The sequence below is a fragment of the Clarias gariepinus genome, chromosome 3, assembly GCF_024256425.1.
Source record: "Clarias gariepinus isolate MV-2021 ecotype Netherlands chromosome 3, CGAR_prim_01v2, whole genome shotgun sequence".
Taxonomy (NCBI): Eukaryota; Metazoa; Chordata; class Actinopteri; order Siluriformes; family Clariidae; genus Clarias; species Clarias gariepinus.
In genome coordinates, this window is record NC_071102.1 from 37,275,309 (window position 1) to 37,296,856 (window position 21,548).

Genomic DNA, 21,548 nt, shown 5'->3' on the forward strand with positions numbered 1-21,548 from the left:
ATGACTGGGGGACAACAAGTTGAAATTTTTCTCCGTGTCTTACCGGTACCCGGCAATATAACGCCCCTTGGTGATGTTCGAAAGAGACCCTCTGCTCTCTTGTGCTTCGTGGCTGGTCTTTCGAGAGCAGCTTCGTGATGGTGGGGTCCTCATGTTGAGCTTGAGTTATCTCGCACAGGTCGTTTGGTAAGTCGGATGAACATTTAGAGGTTGTGATGGCGAGACATGGAGCGGTGCCCACTCTTAACGGCGGGGGCGCCCGGGATAGCGCATCTGGTCCCAGATTTAAGCAGCCTTTTCTATGATGTACTGTAAAAACGAACTGTTGTAGGCGTAACGTCCATCGGGTGAGACGAGAGCTGGTTTTCGGGCAGTTGAAGGCCCATGACAGGGCGGCATGGTCGGTAAAGACCTCGAAAGCGCGACCTTCTAGATAGTGCCTCCATTTTTCTACAGCCCAGACCACGGCCAAACACTCCTTTTCTGACGTGGAGTAATTCTGCTCAGCTCCTCTCAACATTCATGAGGCGTAAGCTACTGCTCGTTCTCCTTGTGCTGAAGTTTGGGTGAGGATGGCTCCCAGGCCCACTTCGCTGGCGTCGGTGTGCAATTGGAATGGCAGATTTAGGTTCGGTTGTATTAGTACTGGTGGGTTTTGAAATGCGTGTTTGATGACATCCATACTGTTTTGGCATTCTTCGGTCCACTCCCATTTTACTCCCTTCCTTTTTAAATTATTTAATGGAGCTGTTATGTCTGCGAAGTGGGGAATGAACTTGTGATACCAGCCCGCGAGACCCAGAAAACGTTGAAGAGATTTTAAGTCTTGAGGGGGAGGATATTCTGCCACCGCCTTTGTTTTCTCCGGGTCTAACTGCACACCTTCTTCAGAGATGACGTGACCAAGGAACTTCAGCCGCCTTTTGAAGAAATGACACTTCTTCATGTTGAGGGAAAGATTGGCTTGGGTGAGTCTGGAAAATACTGCGTTGAGATGCATTCTATGTTGTTCTAATGATTGTGAGTAGATAATGATGTCATCTATATAGACGAAGCAATATTTTCCCCGTAGACCCGCCAAGACTTTCTCCATCAGTCGTTGGAACGTTGCAGCTGCATTTCTGAGTCCGTAGGGCATGGACCGGAATTGAAATAGACCTTTGGTAGTGATGAAGGCGGTCTTCTCACAGCTGTCTCTCTCCATCTCCACCTGCCAGTAACCGGACTGCAGATCCAATGTTGAGAACCAGGAGGCGCCATCCAGTGATTCAATGATGTCGTGTATTAAAGGCATTGGATAAGCATCAGGTTTGGTCTTGCTGTTCAACTTTCTACACAGAAACCGTAAGTCCCATCGGGTTTAGGTACTAAAACAACAGGTGACGACCATGACGAACATGAAGGTTCGATGATGTTGTCCTTTAGCATCTGGTCGACTTGATCTTCTATAATTTTTTTCTTTAAGGGTGAAACTCTGTATGCTCTGGATCTAAAAGGGGTGTCGTCAGATAAAGTGATTTTATGTCTCTCTAATGCTGTTTTGCCTAAGATGTTGGAGGTGGTGCGGGGCCAAGCGGCCATTAGTTTCAGCAGCTCCTCTTTATTGTCGGTGTCCCAGGATGTCACACTTTTTGTGTTTTCCTCCGCACATAGGAAATCATCAGGAGTCACCGGTAAGGCTAGATACAGGTTAGCTGTAGCCGGGAGATGAGTGTCTCTCCTTTGAGCTGACTTCGATGGCGCAGAGTGGGGTTGGGACATTATGAAGGGATGATATGTGACTCCCTCCTCTGTCTTCAGCCCGTACTCCCCGCGTGCGACGTCCAAGGTGGCTCCTGTGGCTTTTAAGAAGTCCAGCCCCACGATCAGAGGGAAAGCCAGGTGAGAGTTGCTCATGACGTATGTGTCCAGCTCACATTCGATAGTGTGCCAGATGTAATGAAGCCTTCTCTGGGTTTGCGCCTGGTGTGTTTTCCCATCAGCCATAACAAACTTCTGAGGAGAAGGAACATCACACCTGACTTCCTGTTCGCAGAGCTGCCTCCATAGATGTTCCCTCATCAGCGTGTAGGAGCTTCCTTTATCGACCACAGCATTCACCTTCCTTCCTTGCACTGTTACTGGAACCAGGAGAAGTGAAGGAGTTGCCAGAGGTTGAGCAATGGAAAGTCCCGCTGCGTGCTTTGAAGGAACTCGCTCACCTGCCTTCTTATGACTCTTTTCCTTGTTGTGCTGGGAGTCCACCTTCTGCCAATAGTCTTTGGAGCCCTTGCAGTCTTTTTCCACCCTAGACCCTATCTTCACCAGCTGTTCCACGGTGTTCACTGTTCCTCTCAGACATCCTGCCACTCTTGGGTTGAGGTTATTCAGGATTCGCCCCACTAGTTCTTCCTCGGAGATATCAGGCTTCCACTTCATACAGAGGGCGCGGTAGTCATAGGCGAAGTCTCTAAGGCGTTGACTAGGCTGCTGTACCAGAGACCTTAAGTTTTCTTCCACTTCTGTGAGGGATTCATCTGGTAAGAAAGCCGCCATAAATGCCTGTTTAAAAGACTTCCAGTCCTTCACCTTGCCTTTCTCTGCCTTCCACCAGCTCAGAGCAGGTCCTCGTAGCACTGTGCTGAGGGTTCCTAACAGTTCTGGGCCTGGCAGTGGTCTGATCTCCAGATAGTTTTCACACTGTTCGATGAAGTTAAGAACATTCGCTGTCTCTGAAGCGTCGCCAAAGGCTGGAAACTCCAGGCGGATGGGTGGTCGGCCATAAAAGGAAGAAGAAGAGGGTGAAACTGAGGAGGTAAGCTGAGCAGAAGAGTGTGGTTGAACACAAGGAGGAATGTCGTATGTTACATGACTGCTTATGTGCTTTACCTTTGCCCTCCTAGGCTAGCGTCCACTGCGTCCCGAAAACTGCTTTCTCTGTTCAGACTGCTGTTTATGGATTGTCTAAAATCCTGCTCCAACGTGTTCACTTTGTCAGAAAGCGCCCCATATCCTCCTTGCATTAATTCAGTTCAGTTTGCAATGTATGCACAACATTAATATCAGACACATCATCCTCATCATCATGTCTGTCAGATATATATAGTGAACTAATCAATGAGGTTATTTCAGCTGTAGGGTTACGGCGTGTAACAAATGCATCATCTACATCCTCCAGCACATTATTAGCTACAGCAAGGTCGGCCTGCACGGCACCACTAGCATTAGCATTAGCAATGTTAGCATCCATTTTGTTCTGCCAAGACACACAAAACCGGAAAATACCCGAAAATACCGATTCCCCGTACGTACGGGCCACCACTATGTAACACTTGGATTTAATTAAACCGCTAGTTACTATGCTACGGGGTCGAGAATCAAAATACGGGTTTTTAAACAACACTTCCGGTATTGCACAATCAAGACAGGACAAGTAAAGACGCGACACAATAACTATGTATAAACCAAACCAAAGTGTATTAAACCAAACAAACCAACAAACAAACAAACAAGGTGCACCAAAACCAATATATACAAAATATATACAAATATAAACAATGTGTATGGTGTATGCGGGTGTGTGAGTGCATGTATGATTGTCCAGAGTTAATGTTATTGCAGTGTGTGAAATGATGCACGGGAGAGATTGGCTCGGCCTCACCGGTATTGATGACAAATCCGGGAGCTCGAGCAACGGAACGAGAGGTGAATTGTTAGTGTCTATGAGGAATAATCCAACCGGGGAAAAGTACTCCTTTAGAACCATCCAACAAACTCTCTCTCTGAAAAAACAGCGCGCTGGGTAAATCTCTCTGTTTCGAGCTTCTTGCCGGTTCCGGCTTTATACCGGCACACGTGACCCGACGCCGCTTCCGGGTTCTCTCGCGCTGCGATCGCGCTGCGATCGCGCATGCTCGCGAGAGCTTACCCCGTGACCAACACTGTCAATGGGGACAAATAAAACCAGATCGGGCAAATTTAAGAGCACAGGTGAGCAGCATTAGCTCCTTAATCCATTTCCCTGTTATTTAAAATGCCCTTTTCTGTGGCTGCGCTACAATGTTAGTATACATTTTATATATTAACTGATGGTACAATTTTTTGTTAGTTTATTTACAATGTACTATCGAGGATTTCAATATATTTGTAAATCACTCAAGTGTATTTTTTTTCACAAGGGACATGCCTCCCCTATGTTTTACAGTTACACATTAGCGGTGTATTTTAGTGTTTTCCAGCGTTTAATGCTTCTGTTTTTGCAGTGTATTCGTCCAGTAATGACACCTTTTCTGTATTTATTAACACACAGTGGTGTAAGGGACCACCACCAGAGGTCGCTGTTTTTCATTTGTAGTTTTTGTTGGCTGACTCAGTTTCCCAGAAGGCACCTCGGTCAGGTGATGCGAGTGCACACCTGAGCCGAGGTAGCCATTAATCCAACTATAAATAGCTGTTTAGTCTGGAAAACTGGGTCGAGCATTATTAGTTTAACTACTGTCATTTGTGTGGGCGTTTTGTTTTGTTTTGTTTTGTTTTGTTTTGTTTTGTTTTGTTTTGTTTTGTTTTGTTTTGTTTTGTTTTGTTTTGTTTTGTTTTGTTTTGTTTTGTTTTGTTTTGTTTTGGCCTTTGTGTGTCGCCTAGCCAAGCCACTGGGTATCCCTCATCTGTGTTTCTGTGCCCCAATTCCCTAGCGTGTGTTGAGCTATTAGGTAAGTGTAGCTTAGTGCATGTTGGGCTAAAGACATGCTTAGCTAGGTGAATGTGTAGCTGACTGCCATGGTTAAGTGCCCTTAACCATTTTTAGCTAACAGCCATGCCTAGCTGATTGCCATGTCTTTAGCCCTAGTCCCGTCTCTCTCCTTGTCTCTAGCCGCTTCTGGTCTCTCCTTGTCTCTGGTCTCTCCTTGTCTCTCCTGTCACGTGTTTCGTCCTCCTGCCTGTGTTTCGCCACAGGACGTGTGTTAGTGGTCCTCCTGCCTGTGTTTCGCCACAGGAGGGGTGTTAGTCGTCCATCTGCCTGTGTTTCGCTACCAACCTTAAACGTAGTGTAACAGGCATTAGTGCCTGTTGGTGTCCCTTTGTCTGTGTCCTGCCAGAGAGCCCATGTTTGACCCCATTCTATTAATTATTGTTTGAGTTTTTGTTCCTTTGTTTTTGTGTCTATTATTTCTGTTCAACTACTCCTCTGCCTTTATGCCTGCTCTCTCCGCCCACGGCGATCAACATCCGCCAATACACCCCAATTCATGACAAGTGGTCGCGGTGATGTTAGTCCTGGGGGAGTTTGCCCCTCATATGATCAAAAGATTAACAAATCAATGTCATTTTGTTTTGCATGCAAAATAAACGTGAACACAAACGGTTCCCTTTCATGCACAAACGGTTGCAGAAGTGCAGGCTGCAAAAATATCGGCATTCCAACATGTAACACACAAGACATAACAGCATTATAACAAACATGTGATGCATGCGTATTTAACTAATATTTGCAATACAGATTTGAGTCACAATATGAAGGAGGTTTGTGTTATAACTTTAAGTCATTAAGTGCACCTGTTGTGGCACAAATCCACCTTGAGTATTTAGACTCTAATACAGACTAAACTGTGCATTACAGCTACCAGCCATTCTCCTGTATTCTATCTATCTATCCATCCATCAAAAGATAAAAAGCACAGGGCTATGAGAGACAAGGAGTGGATGTCACATCTCTGTAGGTTCACTCCATTTGGGGCTTGGCCCTTTGATACAGGAAACAGACCAGCACCATGTCAGAAAATTTATATGATCTGTATCAGAAGGTAAGATTGGACAGTGATATTTATAAAACTATAAAGTATAAAGGTAATCCATGTTTATAGGAAATGCATTCTTATAAGTTGCCATTAAATAATTTTGCAGATTAAGAAATGTAAATATTATGATTGATTATGTAATAGAGGTGTGTGTGATTTAATTATTTAAAATAATTACAAGACACCACTTAAGCATCCTGTTTTTGGTTGCAGTTCACAAAGCCACAGTTCGGGGCTCATGGCTCTGCTTTAAAGCCAAACTTAAGCTTGACTCTGATGTGCAAGCAAGGTAATGTTAGTATAATTTCACAGCTTAAATTTGATTTTAAAATATGTCTATTTTATTATTTTTCTGTCCTTGTAACTAGAAGTGGGTTTACATTTTTTTAAAGGTTTCAGTCTTTATTTATATAATACATTTAATTATGCTTTCTTACTCTCTCAGTCCCTCCCCAGCTCTTCTGCACTGTCCAGAGCTGACACAAGTGCCATGGCAAGAAGGACATTGTCACCCTCTCACAGCCATATATTTGGACAGTTTCTTTTTGTCACTTCCTCCATCTTTTGTGTCAGCAACTGCCACTACCTTCTCAACGTTTCTCCACCAAACAGCTAGGCACTGTGCCAACTGCGATGACTGCTGATCCCCCAGGACCACCAGGGTGATAGCCAGCAGCACCTGAGCAACACCTGCTAGGTCTTTTGGTGAGAGTTTGTACAGCATCATGTATATTGTTTTCTTGATTGTTATTGTACAGTATGTGCTATATTTACCAGGCTGTGGATGAGCACTGTCCTCAGTGGACGTGAACAGCCTGGCCGAGGACTAAAACTGGTTTAACACACAGCAACCAGCAGATCTGCACCATCATAGCTCCCTGTCTAAACTTTCTGTCATATGACAAGCAGCCTGAGGCATACTCTGCTCGACATCATTTGTGGCTGACCACTGGACGCTTCAGACATCAGACATTTACCACACCAGGTGTGGGGACCATGGCTCATTGTCTCTTGTGTCTTAAAATCCACCGGATCACCTGGCCAGTGGACAGACCTAGTAGAGGCCATCTTTGTCAGACTGTGTGACATTCACAAGAGCCCTCAACACACAAATTCATTATGCATTGACAAAATGACCAATGATTGAAAGACTGATAAAAAAAAAATAGACTAATAATTTGTGAAAACTTGTGTTTTAACTGGTGGTGTGTAAATAGTCTCTAAGAAGCAAGTTTTCTGTTTTTTTTTATTGTTGTTTTATCATCAATTCAGTTATTCAGTAACTCTGATACATGATGGCGCCGGTGTGTGTGGCGTGCCGTCTATCTCCGCCAATGTTGTGTCTTTTTATGTTATTAATATTGTTTATGACTTCAAATGTCAACTCTTTGCTGGTTTACGATCGCCAAACTCTGCTGGATCTTCGATTTGTGGCTAACGGTTTGATGAAACCACATTTTGATGGACAAAAGCCCCTGCCCCCGATTTTTTCGGGGATTCCCACTCACCTATTCCGGGCCCAGGCCTTACCTGTCCGGCGTAAACGCACCCGTCGTCGAGGTAAACGCGGCGGTCGGCTAGTCAGGCTGAAGGCTTGGTTGGGACGCTCTAATATGGCTTCTTTTAATAATTATGGATCGGTACAGCGTCTGTTTGTTGCGCAGCGCACGCTGGACCCTGTCGATGCCTGGTTGGTACCTGTCGTCGGCTCAGATGATATTTTCCTGCACCGGGATCCTTTCTTTCCTCGTCCCCGCTGGCGCGGAGTAAATTTTGGTAACCTGCGGCCGTTGAGTCGTGCTCCCAGGGAGGCTATTAACGCGGATCCGCCGGCTTTGACCAGGATTGGCTTGGTAAACGCTAGATCGGTAGCGAATAAAACTTTTATCCTAAAGGATTTATTCATGTCCCGAGGATTGGAGTTTCTTTTTGTGACTGAGACGTGGCTGGGTGTTGGTGAGTCCAGTGCTTTCACTGAATTGTTACCTCATGACTGCTGCTATTTTAACTCCCCACGGATGCTGGGTCGAGGAGGTGGAATAGCGACGATTTTTAAAAATCACTTTAAATGTAAAGAGATGTCGCTGTCGTCCTCTTTCAGCAGCTTTAAACTTAGCGTGTTTGAGGTGGGAAGTCATCATACAATGTTGTGTGCAATCATCTATCGGCCTCCTAAATATAACCAGGACTTTTTAAATGATTTTTCTGATTTTATGGCTGAAATTATGCCTAAATATGATCGCGTTCTTATTGTAGGAGATTTTAATGTTCATGTATGCTGCCCTGATAAGCCAATGGCAAAGGATTTTTAATCTTGTGCAGTGGGTATCTGGTCCTACTCATGAACGCGGACACACGCTTGATCTTGTTTTATCATACGGTTTATCTGTTCTTAACTTGGAGATCTGTGAGGCAGTGATTTCTGATCATATGCCTGTACTGTTTGAGGTTGATCTTGCATACACTACAGTTAAACCTCGCGCTGTTGTTCGCCGCTGTCGTAATATCAACTTTACTACTGCTGCTCAGTTTTCTGCTGTTTTTACTCAGAACTGTCCTGTTCCCGATGCTATGTGTAACAGTACTGAGAATATTAGCTCATGGTTTTATTCTGCTTGCCAAACAGTTCTGGACACCGTGGTTCCCTTAAAAACTAGGCACCAAAAAATTAGGTCTGAGCCCTGGCTGAACGATGTGACGCGTGCAGTTAGACGCGAGTGCCGTAGAGCTGAGCGTAAATGGAAAAAGGACAAATTGCAGGTGTCATTTCTAATGTTACGCGACTGTTGGAGTCGTTATCAGAAAACTGTGAAGGATGCCAAGAGCAATTATTTCTCTGATATTGTTCTATCATGCTGTCATAAACCCCGTGTATTGTTTAAGACTATTGACTCGTTACTCAATGCTCCGCAGACGAACTGTATTGAGTCTTCCCCAGTCGTTTGCGAAGATTTTCTTAACTTTTTTATTGATAAGGTCTCTGCTGCTAGGGCCCTAATATCATCCCCAGCGTTAATTCATGACCCCTTTGTCTCGGTTCCTTGCTGTGCTGTTTTTGATAAGTTTGAGCCTGTGACTATGTTATCTTTACAGGAGATTGTTGGGCATTTGAAGCCCTCTGGTTCTCCTTATGATGTTGTTCCTCCTCGGCTGTTTAAAGAAGTGTTTCCTACTGTTGGCCCAGCTGTTCTTGCTCTTGTTAACAGTAGTCTCTCTTCAGGTCTGGTACCTAAAACTTTTAAACATGCTGTAATCCAACCTCTCATTAAAAAACCTGTTTTAGATCCCACAGTTCTCGAGAACTACAGACCTATTTCGAAACTTCCCTTTCTTTCTAAAGTGATTGAGAAGATTGTGAACAGTCAATTAATTGCTTTTCTGGGAAAGTATAATATTTTAGAAGTTTTTCAATCTGGTTTTAAAACCTTGCACAGCACTGAGTCAGCTTTGTTAAAAGTGTTTAATGATATATTTTTAGCCACTGACTCCGGTGACTGTGCTGTTCTCGTCCTCTTAGATCTAACTGCTGCATTTGACACAGTGGATCATGAAATTCTGCTTTCTCGTTTGGAGCAGTGGGTGGGCATTAGGGGCATAGCATTGGAGTGGTTCCGATCCTACCTGGCGAACCGAACCGTCTGTGTGTCCCTTGGTGATTGTGTCCTCCTTTGCTCCTCTACTACATGGGGTGCCACAGGGATCAGTTTTAGGCCCCCTTCTCTTTTCAATCTGTCTGCTTCCACTTGGCTCCATTCTTAGAAAGCATGGCATCTCATTCCACTGTTACGCTGATGATAGTCAGATCTATTTTCCTCTTAAAAAAAAAGATGCCTACTCGGTGAGATCTCTACTTGGGTGTTTTGAGGAAATAAAGTGATGGTGATGGTCTTTGGGGGATCTTCTGAGAACCCTTTTGTGGATCTGGGTTCTTTGTCCCAGTATGTAAAACCAGTCATCTCAAATTTAGGTGTCAAAGTGGATGCGGATCTTAGGTCTGACAGTCAGATTAGGGATGTTGTTAAATCAAGCTTCTTTCAATTGAGAAATCTGGCTAAAATAAAATCTGCTATCCCTAGGGAGCATTTTGAGACAGTAATTCATGCTTTTGTCACCACTCGAATTGATTACTGTAATGCACTCTATGTGGGGGTTAATGCTTCCTCCATTGCTCAACTTCAGCGAGTACAAAATGCTGCCGCACGTCTTTTAACTGGCTCACGGATGTATGAGCACATTTCCCCAATTTTAGCCTCACTTCACTGGCTCCCTGTATATTTGAGGGTTCATTTTAAAATTCTCCTGTTTTCTTTTTAAAGCATTAAATGGTCTAGCCCCGACCTACCTGTCTGAGCTGCTTCACCCATATTCGCCCTACCGCTCTCTTAGGTCAGCTGATCAGCTGCTCCTGTGTGTGCCGAAAACTAAGCGTAAGCTTAGAGGGGATCGGGCTTTCGCTGTTGCAGCTCCAACAATGTGGAATAAATTGCCTTTGCACATTAGACAGGCTTCTTCCGTTGCTGTTTTTAAATCTCTTCTCGAAACCCATTTTTTTTCCATAGCCTTTGATGACTTGCGAGATGCTAGCATTTGATTCATTTGTTTTACTTTACTTATCTTACTTACTCTACTTTGTGTCATTTGTTCTTATTATATAGTTGCTGTCTTTTATTTGATTCTGTACAGCACTTTGGTCCAGTGTGGGTTTGTAAAGTGCTTTATAAATAAAGTTGGTATGGTATGGTATTTGGGTTTTTTTTGTATGTATTTCCTCATAGCATTGATTTTTACATGTGTATGGGTGTTTTAAAGAACTGAAAGAAGGTGTAGAGATAATGAGTGAGTCCAATATATACTGAAACCGTATAATGATAAAATAATTTGCTAATAAATTTGCAATATATTTCTGCAGAAGCTTTATGATTTATTTCTATTAGAAACATCTGTACAAACAGGGATTAAGCAGAGTTTGGCTTTTTTTACAGACCAAAGATGAAAAAAATGACAGAAAATTATTCACTTTAAAGTACATCACCAGATTACTATTTCATTTGAAATGAATTTGCCTTCATTCCAGCAGGTCACAGTCATCTAGAGAAGGTAAATACACTATTGCATTGCTTTATATATTTAATCTATTAATTACTAATTTGATTATATTAGTCAAATTTACATTTTGTGTGAAACAACATGAAGCATTTAACAACAAATATATTTTAACAATTACATAACCTAATGTTATGATTAATTAATCAGTATTTTTTAAGTGCTTGTAGTATTTTTAATACTTGTCAGATTTTTGCGTAAAAAAAAATGCCATACTTGAGAATCGAACCTGGGACATTTGGATCCACAACCTGCCCTGCCTAATGCGTTAAAATGTTTATTTTTTTATGCAAATCTTAAAATCACCAAGGACATTAGCAGTCTACAACTAGAGGGAAACAGCAAAGATGGTAATAACTCTCATTTCACCTCTTTTTTTTCTCAATGTTTATTTTTTTTCTACATTTTTTTCCTTCTCCCCAGCTTAAGCGCAGAGGTTAAGGCATTGGGCGACAATTTAGAAGGTTCCAGGTTCAAACACAATCACTTGATCAAGTCCGTCAATTGTATAATGAGGTAAAAAAAATAATAATAAGTTGCTCTGGATAAGAGTGTCTGCTAAAATGTAAATGTCTGAGGTTGCAAGTACTTTATTACTGTACTTAAGTATATTTTTGTGTTTCTGTACTTTACTTGTGTATTTTCTGTATGGCATACTTTTTGCTTCTACTCGATAAATCTTTTCATAAAAATCAGAACTTTTACTTCCTACATTTTAAATAGACACTCGTTACTTTTCAGATGATGATCACATAAAAAATGAATAGATTTTCTAATCTAAACATAAGCATTTATGCTGTCACTCATACCACAGTGTCACTCCAAGGACAGGAAATTACATCAATCCTAGTTTACAGAACTTTTCATAGTAATTTTGGTAGGTCATCATGATAGGTTAATGCACCAAAGCGATTGATGGTTAGTTGGGCAGTGGATCTCATCCACTTTGTTTCTGGGCTGTTGATTTTTCAGACTCATTTTTCAAGCATCTTGAACAGGTGCACTTGTTAAGACTTGATGTAGTGATGTGATGAGAGGTGATCTAGGTTAATAGCTAACATACTGAATTGTACTCCTATGCATTTGTTTTTTTGTTTTGCACCAATAGCAATCTTATTTTTTAGTTTATAAATTTTAAAATGTTTTTTAATTTTATTATTTTATTTATTTATTTAACTTTTGTAACTATTTATTTATTTTACTTATGTAACTTTTTGTCAGTGCTGTGACGTCGCCCCAACGTTGGGGCAACGGCAATGCAGTTGTTGGGCCCATGATGGCATCAGTGGTTGCAGTAAACATCAATTTGTCCGTTGGCCCCCTGTTGGTCAAACCTTGGTGGGGCCAAAGATAGGCTGGCCCAATGTTGGTCCAGTAAATAATGGCAAGGTTGAAAATTGAAAATCGGAAATTAAATTTTATTGCCTAAGCTTTGTGCAGCAGGCTCTTTCAATCATGCCATCACATCAGGAGCTCATATGAGGGTTGGTTACCAATCTAGTACAGAAATAACATTAAAAGAACTATAAATCTAACTCAGCAACTTATTTAGATAGTTTCCTAAAAAATAAATATTAGTTCTTCGTGCTCAACTGTGAACACTGTCAAACGGGTCACTAGATGGCACTTATTGCTAAGGATGAACCTAAAACCCCAACACCTAGAGGTGTTGCAGATTAGGTCCTGAAGCTGAGCTAAACACAAGCTAACGTTTTGTGTCTCTTTACTCCTAACTACAGGTGGGTTAATATCCCTCCAAATTATAAGTAAATACTAGAGATGAAGCCTCATTTAGGTGCCTTTAGTTGCCTTACTGCAACTGCAATTAGTTTTGTTAGTTAGTTAAGTTAGTTTTGTTTAAAAAAAAAAAAAAAAAGCCTAGTTTTGTGCCCATAACTACCATCTCTGAACGTTTAAATGAAAAATAAGTAAAACAACAAAATACACCCTCCACCCTTTAAAAACAATATTCCTAATTATAAATAATAAAATTCTAGCAATTTATTAATGTAACTACCATATTTGGAGAAATTAAATAAAATTTAGTTTAGTAAATTTAGCAGTGAGACTAGCCATAGTGAGGTTAGAACCATAGGAATTGTTCCTTAGAAGAGATTACTAAGAAGACAGTGTATTGTTTAAGATGTAATGTCATCAATAAGACATAACATGATCAGATGTCTTTTCTTGCTGAATGTGCTTTGGTGACTGGTTTTGAATGTGGGTTTTGGCAGGCAGCTGCTACTCGTGCTGGCACCAACAGTTAGTGTAATTAACGACAGGTTAACACCTGGGATGCAAAGTAATACATATACAGTAGGTAAACGCTCCAGTGCTGTTAACATCAATTATCAGCACTCATGAAACGCTTCTTGTTCAGTATGATTACTCAGTCAGAACTAACTACAGTACTGCATAATAAAGGTTAATAATTATAATTTTTGATGACTGTTACTCTGTAATTCTAATTAGCTTCACAGTGCAGATCTTGAACATTCTAGAACTTTAAATATGATATAGTTTTCTGTTCACGTGGCAAAGTCTCTCACTCTTTTGCTATCTCTCGTGCGCACTGTCTCTCTCTCACTAACACACACACACACACACCCACCAATGATTGACAGGTTGCACAAGTCAGTACAGATTACTGCATGTTTTTCAGTAAGTGCCAGAAATGTTAAAAAAATAATATACAGTACATATTATTTTGCCTTAGGGCACTGCATTTTGTATGTTTATGCGGTTGTTGAATATACAGTGGTGTGAAAAACTATTTGCCCCCTTCCTGATGTATTATTCTTTTGCATGTTTGTCACACAAAATGTTTCTGATCATCAAACACATTTAACTATTAGTCAAAGATAACACAAGTAAACACAAAATGCAGTTTTTAAATGATGTTTTTTATTATTTAGGGAGAAAAAAAATCCAAACCTACATGGCCCTGTGTGAGAAAGTAATTGCCCCCTGAACCTAATAACTGGTTGGGCCACCCTTAGCAGCAATAACTGCAATCAAGCGTTTGCGATAACTTGCAACGAGTCTTTTACAGCGCTCTGGAGGAATTTTGGCCCACTCATCTTTGCAGAATTGTTGTAATTCAGCTTTATTTGAGGGTTTTCTAGCATGAACCGCCTTTTTAAGGTCATGCCACAACATCTCAATAGGATTCAGGTCAGGACTTTGACTAGGCCACTCCAAAGTCTTCATTTAGTTTTTCTTCAGTCATTCAGAGGTGGATTTGCTGGTGTGTTTTGGGTCATTGTCCTGCTGCAGCACCCAAGATCGCTTCAGCTTGAGTTGACGAACAGATGGCCGGACATTCTCCTTCAGGATTTTTTGGTAGACAGTAGAATTCATGGTTCCATCTATCACAGCAAGCCTTCCAGGTCCTGAAGCAGCAAAACAACCCCAGACCATCACACTACCACCACCATATTTTACTACTGGTATGATGTTCTTTTTCTGAAATGCTGTGTTACTTTTATGCCATGCAGGCCGTTTTTGCCCAGTCTCTTTCTTATGGTGGAGTCGTGAACACTGACCTTAATTGAGGCAAGTGAGGCCTGCAGTTCTTTAGATGTTGTCCTGGGGTCTTTTGTGGCCTCTCGGATGAGTTGTCTCTGCGCTCTTGGGGTAATTTTGGTCGGCCGGCCACTCCTGGGAAGGTTCACCACTGTTGCCATTTGTGGATAATGGCTCTCACTGTGGTTCGCTGGAGTCCCAAAGCTTTAGAAATGGCTTTATAACCTTTACCAGACTGATAGATCTCAATTACTTTTGTTCTCATTTGTTCCTGAATTTCTTTGGATCTTGGCATGATGTCTAGCTTTTGAGGTGCTTTTGGTCTACTTCTCTGTGTCAGGTAGCTCCTATTTAAGTGATTTCTTGATTGAAACAGGTGTGGCAGTAATCAGGCCTGGGGGTGACTACAGAAATTGAACTCAGGTGTGATAAACCACAGTTAAGTTATTTTTTAACAAGGGGGGCAATCACTTTTTCACACAGGGCCATGTAGATTTGGAGTTTTTTTTCTCCCTTAATGACGTAAACCTTCATTTAAAAACTGCATTTTGTGTTCAATTATGTTATCTTTGACTAATAGTTAACGTTTTTTAATGAGCAGAAACATTTAAGTGTGACAAACATGCAAAAGAATAAGAAATCAGGAAGGGGGAAAATAGTTTCTCACACCACTGTATGTACTAAAGTAGTCGGCATGTGAAGCAATATCATTTGACAATTTTGCTAGGTTACTTACTGTTTGAATTGCTGTGTCTACTTTGTTTCATCTCGAGAAAAGTATGTATGCTGTAAAACTGGAACTGTTGTTGACCTGAGTTGAGCCAAATATGAAAAATTTTAGTTTTTTCTTATCATTTTCCTGGTTGAAAAGGAGTATTTCGAAATATATTTTAATGGGCAATTCTCAAATTCTTGATGTATTTGAACAGACTGAAGTCAGCTCTCCAAAGATGCTGTAATGTTGGTAAGGAAGATGATGATTAAGAACAGCTGAGCTATAGTGACCAAGCTGATGATGAAAAGTACCAAGGTGAATAATGATGTGGAAGATGCAGTCACCTGATATAGGCACAGTCAAGCACCCATTGAGGCAATGGGTGCTTTGTTTGTATGCAATTATTTTCATCCACCTTGCTGAGAGAAAAAATGGTTGTACTAGGTGTTTATTTTGTAGTTTATCATTATAATGGATGCATATATTTTTAAATTTGTAATCATTTTATCACAAAATTGCTAAAAAAAAATCCTGGAGATATAAATGTTTTCTTATTATTGGCGAATATGAAAAGAGTCTAGTTCAATTTTAAATTTTCAACTTTGCCATTATCTACTGAACCAACATTCTGTCAACATTGCGCAAAACTTGTAATTATCTACTGAATTGGACCAACCTATCTTTGGCCCCACCAATGAGCCTATGTTGGACCAATAGAGAAAATGACAAGAGCCATCATTGGCCCTTCAACAGTGTGCTATCTGGGATAACCTTGGGTTGATAATTTTTAATTCAAGACATATTTTGCACACATTCATAATCACTACACTACATTCCAATACTGGTATATATAAGGTGTCTCTTCTTTATCCGCTTAAACTCAATAATGCTGAAAGTTATTCAATATTCCAACTGTAATATTTTTTTTCTAAAAGCATATGTCTAGCCATGTCAGGCAAATTATTAATACAACTTAAAAAACATATTTTAAATAAATTTACCTAACACATCTTATCTTCTAGTTTCAGGACCTTGTAAAGCATCTAAACACATCAAACGAATTTTACATTTATTCATTAATTATTCATTTTTTACTTTTCTGCAGAAAACACATGTCTTCTAATCAGTTATGTTATTAAAAACATCAAATTTAGTTGTCTTTTAAATCCTTTAAAATACTATTTTTTTATGGAAACTTTGTCGAGTATATATACTTTTGTAAAGCATATTTTAGAGCTTGTACTTAGTACTTCTATTTTGAGGTAAAAAAAAATTGAATGAAAGTATTTTTTTGTATTTGTAGTTGAGTACATTTTTAGGCAAGAATGTGTACTTTTACTTGAGTACTGAGTTTGAGAAACTTGAAAAGTTTTTGCTGACGCAGCTGCAAAAAATAATAAATTGTGGTATTGTTCCCCACACTAACCAACCAAATATGAATAAAACATGTAATTCACACCACACACACATTTAAGAGATTCAACACTTTATTGATGCCAGTTACCACTTTTGTGGTTTTCCTGGAGCTGGAGTTAGAGCTGGAGCCAGAGGCAGAGACAGAGACAGAGCCACTGCACACACAGTCATAAAATATATTAAACACAACATATTTTACATTCAACACACTTGCCTCTTAGCACAAATTTTAGTTTAGCTAGCTAACTAGTTAGTTTTCAAAGTGACTATCTAGCCATTTGAAAAATAAAGAACGTCAGTGTGTCATTTCAGTGCAATCTGAGTAAACTTGAGATCTTACCTTTCAACAACCTTCGGCATCTTCTCAATTAAGACTCAGCATGCTTACTTTTTGAGTGTTTTGCTCTCAGTAGTACTGGAGGAGCTGACTACTTTACCATCCACCATCTCCTCTGTGACAATCACAACCCTCTGTTTGGTGACACTAGAGGAGGTGCTACCGCCAGAGGAAACACTAGAGGAGGATTTCATGCTAGAAGAGAAAAGAAAGACAGCGAGTAAGTGCAATGTTTAAGAGAGAAAACATCTAAATGCTCCTGCATTACTTTACTTCTTTTTCTAAATTGCTCACCTGGTGGTGGCGGATCCTTCTCCATCCATCAGTCTCCTGTACTCTGTGATCTCTGCCTCAAGTCTGGTCTTGATGTCCAGCAGCACCTGATACTCCTGGGACTGACGCTCGAGATCAGCGCGAAGCTGCACCAGCTGCTCCTCCATATTCATTACCTGGTTCTGGTAACCTCCTAGCTTGGCCGCATAGCGTGCCTGTGTATCCGCTAGCGTCTGTTCGAGAGAACCTTTCTGCAAAGAAGAATGTTGCGCTTAATAAATGAGAAGAAAATAAAGCTGGAAGTAATAATTTTTTAATCCTGATTAGCATTTCTAACTAGTTTAAAATTGTAACTCATAATAGTTTGTTTTGTTTGGCACCACTAATATCATTGACTATTTGCAATATGACTAATACTTATTAGAACTGCTTCAGAAATGCTTAACTTTCCTACACGGGACTTATTTTTTGTTTAATAAATAACACTTTTACACTAGAGGTGCAAGCTATGAACTTTTACATGAGTGTCAGGCGTTAGTAGTTAATGTCTAATTTGATACATATGTACAGCTAATGTGGACTATGTTTGTTTAGCATTGTTAATAATGCTAGATAAATTGCAGTATATTCAATAGTTGACATTAGTTTAATGTAGAATTGCTTCCATTGGAGTTTTTTTCTGCTTAGCATAGTTTGTTTTGCATAATACTAAAGACGCCTTAGCTTTAGCAGCACTACATTTAAATTATTACTTTTAATGAATATTATCATATTAGTGGTCCTTGTAATCTCGTTTTTTTTTATCATAGATATAGCAGTAATATAAGATATCAATGTTTAACGCTGCTTAGCTTCTGTGCTGTATGATCAATGTTAACTTTTTTTTAAAGATGAGTGAATTTGCTATCTACAGTAGTTTTGCAATACTACTATCTACTTTTAGCATTGCTACAGAAATACTGCTAACTGATGTGTAGAAAATGAATGTAGAAATGTTGCTCCTTACCATGCTGAGTTGTGACTGTAGCTCGATCTCCAGCCCCTGCAGTGTGCGCTTCAACTCTGTCAGCTCCGTTTTGTTGGTCTGAATTGTTTCTGTGCTTACGGCGACCTCTTTGTTTAGCGACTCACACTGGGAGATAAAACAATCAACATCCACTATTTATTTATTAATTTATTTATTTTACATCAAGACACCTCTAAAGTTAAATACATTTTTTACCTTGTTATTGAACCAAGCATCAAGTTCTTTGCGGCCTTTAGCGGCAAGGGCTTCATAGTGCTCACGCATTTCCTCCATGATTTTGCTCAGATCTTCTTGTGGTTTGGCATCAACTTCGACATGGACTTGACCGCTCATCTGATTCCGTGCTGCGGCAAGGTCCTGAGAAAAAAAAACAAGGATTCCGGTGAGGAATGAGGGAACAACATCAACACTTAAAATTTTATCATTTAGGTTGCTATGGCTTTGTGTAAGATACATGATGTCACTTCTGGTTGGATAACTATGTGGGTTTATTACACACCTCCTCATGGTTCTTCTTGAGGAAGACCAGCTCTTCCTTTAGACCCTCAATCTGCATCTCCAGGTCTGATCTGGCCAACGTCAACTCGTCCAGGACTCTCCTCAGCCCAGCGATGTCAGCCTCCACTGACTGCCTCATGGCCAGCTCATTCTCATACCTGAAACAATAAAAAATAAGTAATAACTCATATATACTACCAATAAACTCAGAGAAAGTTTGCAAAACTGAGCTCAATATAATTAACTATGGAATTACTAATTAGGCTAAGTTACTCAGGGTGATCAAATTGCCTCCAGTAATTACACAAACTCACTCTTATTCATTAAACTGAAATAATAATTATATAATCATTTCATTATTTAAAGCTATTTTATAAAAGAATGCATACTTGAGTCTGAAGTCATCAGCAGCGAGCTTGGCATTGTCAATGTTAAGGTAAATGCCTCCATTGATGAGGATGGCATCCTGGATCTACAGGACGAAAAACAAGTGATAAACAGATTTATAAATGGCTGAATATGGCTTAATAAAATTAAACAGACAGATGTGTAGAGGAAGCCGAGACCTCAGGTGTAATTTTAAGCATAGCCACAGGTTAAGGAGTGTGCTCTTTTGTCATTTTAAATGGTGGGTGTAGTCCTGTGTGTGTGTCTGAGCATGCATGCCGGAGGGTGTTCCATTTGCTGATACAACAGTGAAAGTGTGTTTCTGCCACTCCTGTACTAATCTATGTCATAAAACATAGACATATTAATAATAATGGGTGATTTATTTCTCTTGTAATGGCGAATGCCACACCCTAAAGCCCTTTTAGCCCTTTTTAAAGTAAAGAAAGTAGTGAGTGAGTAAAGGCTCTACCACAGTGAACAAGTGAATAGTGTGAGTGAGGTAGGGCCCTACCTTGCCCTGAAGGTCAGCGATGGTGGCAAAGTATGCAGAGTAGTCTCTGGCCTGTGGTGAGGTCTTGCCCTCGAGGAACTGGCGAATCTTGAGCTCCAGCTCAGCATTGGCCTTCTCCAGCATGCGCACCTTCTCCAGGTAGGAGGCCAGACGTTCGTTCAGGTTCTGCATCGTCATCTTGTCATTGGCTGAGATATCCATGGCATCGCCAAGGTTAAAGCCACCACCTCCGAAGCCACTACCTGCTCCAAAGGCCCCACCACCTCCGAAGCCACTACCTGCTCCAAAGGCCCCACCACCTCCGAAGCCACTACCTGCTCCAAAGGCCCCACCACCTCCGAAGCCAGCACCTGATGCATAGCCACCACCTGCTCTGAAGCTACCACCTCCAGAGCTAAAGAGCATCGGGCCGCTGGAGACCCTCACACTACCACTTACACCACCTCCATAAACGCTCGCAGACCCGCCACTCCTACGTCCACCGCTCATGGAGCGCATGGATCCACTTGAGCTGAAGCTAGTCCGTGAGGCCATAATGGATGTCTTGGTAATGGAGGGATAGAGTCTAACTCAGCCACAAACCCGAAAGGGAACGAGTGATGAGCAAGTGAGGAGATGAAGAACACACACCTTTTTATTTAGGACAGAATGAGGGAGGGCGCAAGGAAAAAGAAGGAGGGAGGGAGCAAGGGATCAGAAGGATGGAGGGGAGGATTTCATAATGCTATGACCTACACCCACTCCTCAGGGCAAATGCACACAACACGCACACACACAGAGTATAGGTTGTAACAATACAATATAAAAATAATTGAATGTGATTTTATTTCATGATTTTATTTTTTATTATTACCATCATAGTGTGAGACTTGTTCTACTGCATTGTGTCATGTGCATCCTGGGTTTTATAATTTTTTAATTAAAATAGTAATAATTAATAAAGTGTTTAATTTGCTTTTCATGATAGTTATTTCCACTGCTATTGAACACACATGCGCGCACACACACATTTCTAGACCACACCTAGTGAACACCAGATTTGAAATATCAAGAACGTCTCATGTTTAATTCTCCGACAGAACAGGAAAGAAAAGAAAAAAAACGGCAAAAAAAAAAAACAGAGCTGAGGTGTCACTGCTGACATCTGCAGCATTCACTGACAGTTGTGAACATTTACAAGTACAGTAGTGCATTTATAAACATATGGTGTGCACATTTCCCTCTCAGTGTGTTCCGTGCTTCTGTAAGCTCCTGCTGCGGTTCTCAGGTCTCTGCATGTCCGACCTCACACTCAGAAACCCGATCTGTCACTGAGACAATACAGCGCAGTGACTCCATTCTGCAGAGAACATCTGATAAATCTGATCACAGCTCCATCAGAGTCGCACAGTGTTAGTTGACATAGCTGTAAAGTTCTACACACTGCACAGACAAGAAGTAAACACACCCCATAGATTTATAAGAAAACATGTTAAAAGTGTGTGTGAGTAACATTTAGTTCTCATTAAAGTGTCTTGACTTTCCTTTGGCAGTTTTAAGAGCAACAACCGTTTGGCCATTTGTGTGGGTATCATAGTACACACACAATGTTTGTTGGACTTACTGTATAAACTAATTTGACTTAACAACGATCTCTCGACAGGTATAGAGTGAGGGCGTTGTTCTTCTGATCTCAGAACAGCACAGAGGTGCGTTTCAGAATGCCCAGGGGTTGAGCAGCTCGTGACTCTGCTCATGTTTTTAACTATAACTTTGTTAACAGCATAAACATTTTCATAGAAAAATTCCAACAATCTGATCCCCTTATAAAAAATATAAGACGTTTCATCTGAATTTAATTCTTGGCTAAATGATAGAGAGAGGAAGGAAAGACACTGTAGTTGTAATTTCTGCAACACATTCTGGTGCCTGCATCTATCTATAAAACTGTAGGGTGGATTTTCTTGCATACCTGAATAGAGACAAAACCTTCATTTCAT

At 40.7% G+C, this 21,548-nt stretch overlaps 1 protein-coding gene across 2 annotated transcripts; it reads right to left on the bottom strand.

The window, feature by feature from the left end:
* Positions 1–16,586: 16,586 nt before the first annotated feature.
* Positions 16,587–20,186, bottom strand: LOC128518934 (keratin, type I cytoskeletal 13-like). 2 transcript variants are annotated; one of them, XM_053492371.1, is made up of 9 exons: positions 19,848–20,186; positions 19,570–19,796; positions 19,058–19,140; positions 18,670–18,826; positions 18,366–18,527; positions 18,150–18,275; positions 17,165–17,394; positions 16,874–17,065; positions 16,587–16,688 (listed from the first exon to the last, which is right to left on the bottom strand). In XM_053492371.1, exons 1-8 carry the CDS (start codon positions 20,101–20,103, stop codon positions 16,918–16,920), a joined length of 1,389 nt encoding a protein of 462 aa, XP_053348346.1. In that variant the 5' UTR covers positions 20,104–20,186; the 3' UTR covers positions 16,587–16,688; positions 16,874–16,917. The 2 variants fall into 2 exon arrangements, with proteins under 2 accessions (XP_053348346.1, XP_053348345.1); XM_053492370.1 differs by having other exon boundaries at positions 19,570–20,186.
* Between the last annotated feature and the right edge of the window lie 1,362 nt (positions 20,187–21,548).

Bases quoted from the DNA above. Each gene is read 5' to 3' on its own strand.
- LOC128518934 (XM_053492370.1), bottom strand. From the start codon at position 20,103: ATGGCCTCACGGACTAGCTTCAGCTCAAGTGGATCCATGCGCTCCATG. The intron at 17,395-18,149 runs GTAAGGAGCAAC...TCTTCTTTGCAG, and splicing joins TACAGTCACAACTCAGCATG to AAAGGTTCTCTCGAACAGAC. The intron at 17,066-17,164 runs GTGAGCAATTTA...TTTCTCTTCTAG, and splicing joins GAAGGATCCGCCACCACCAG to CATGAAATCCTCCTCTAGTG.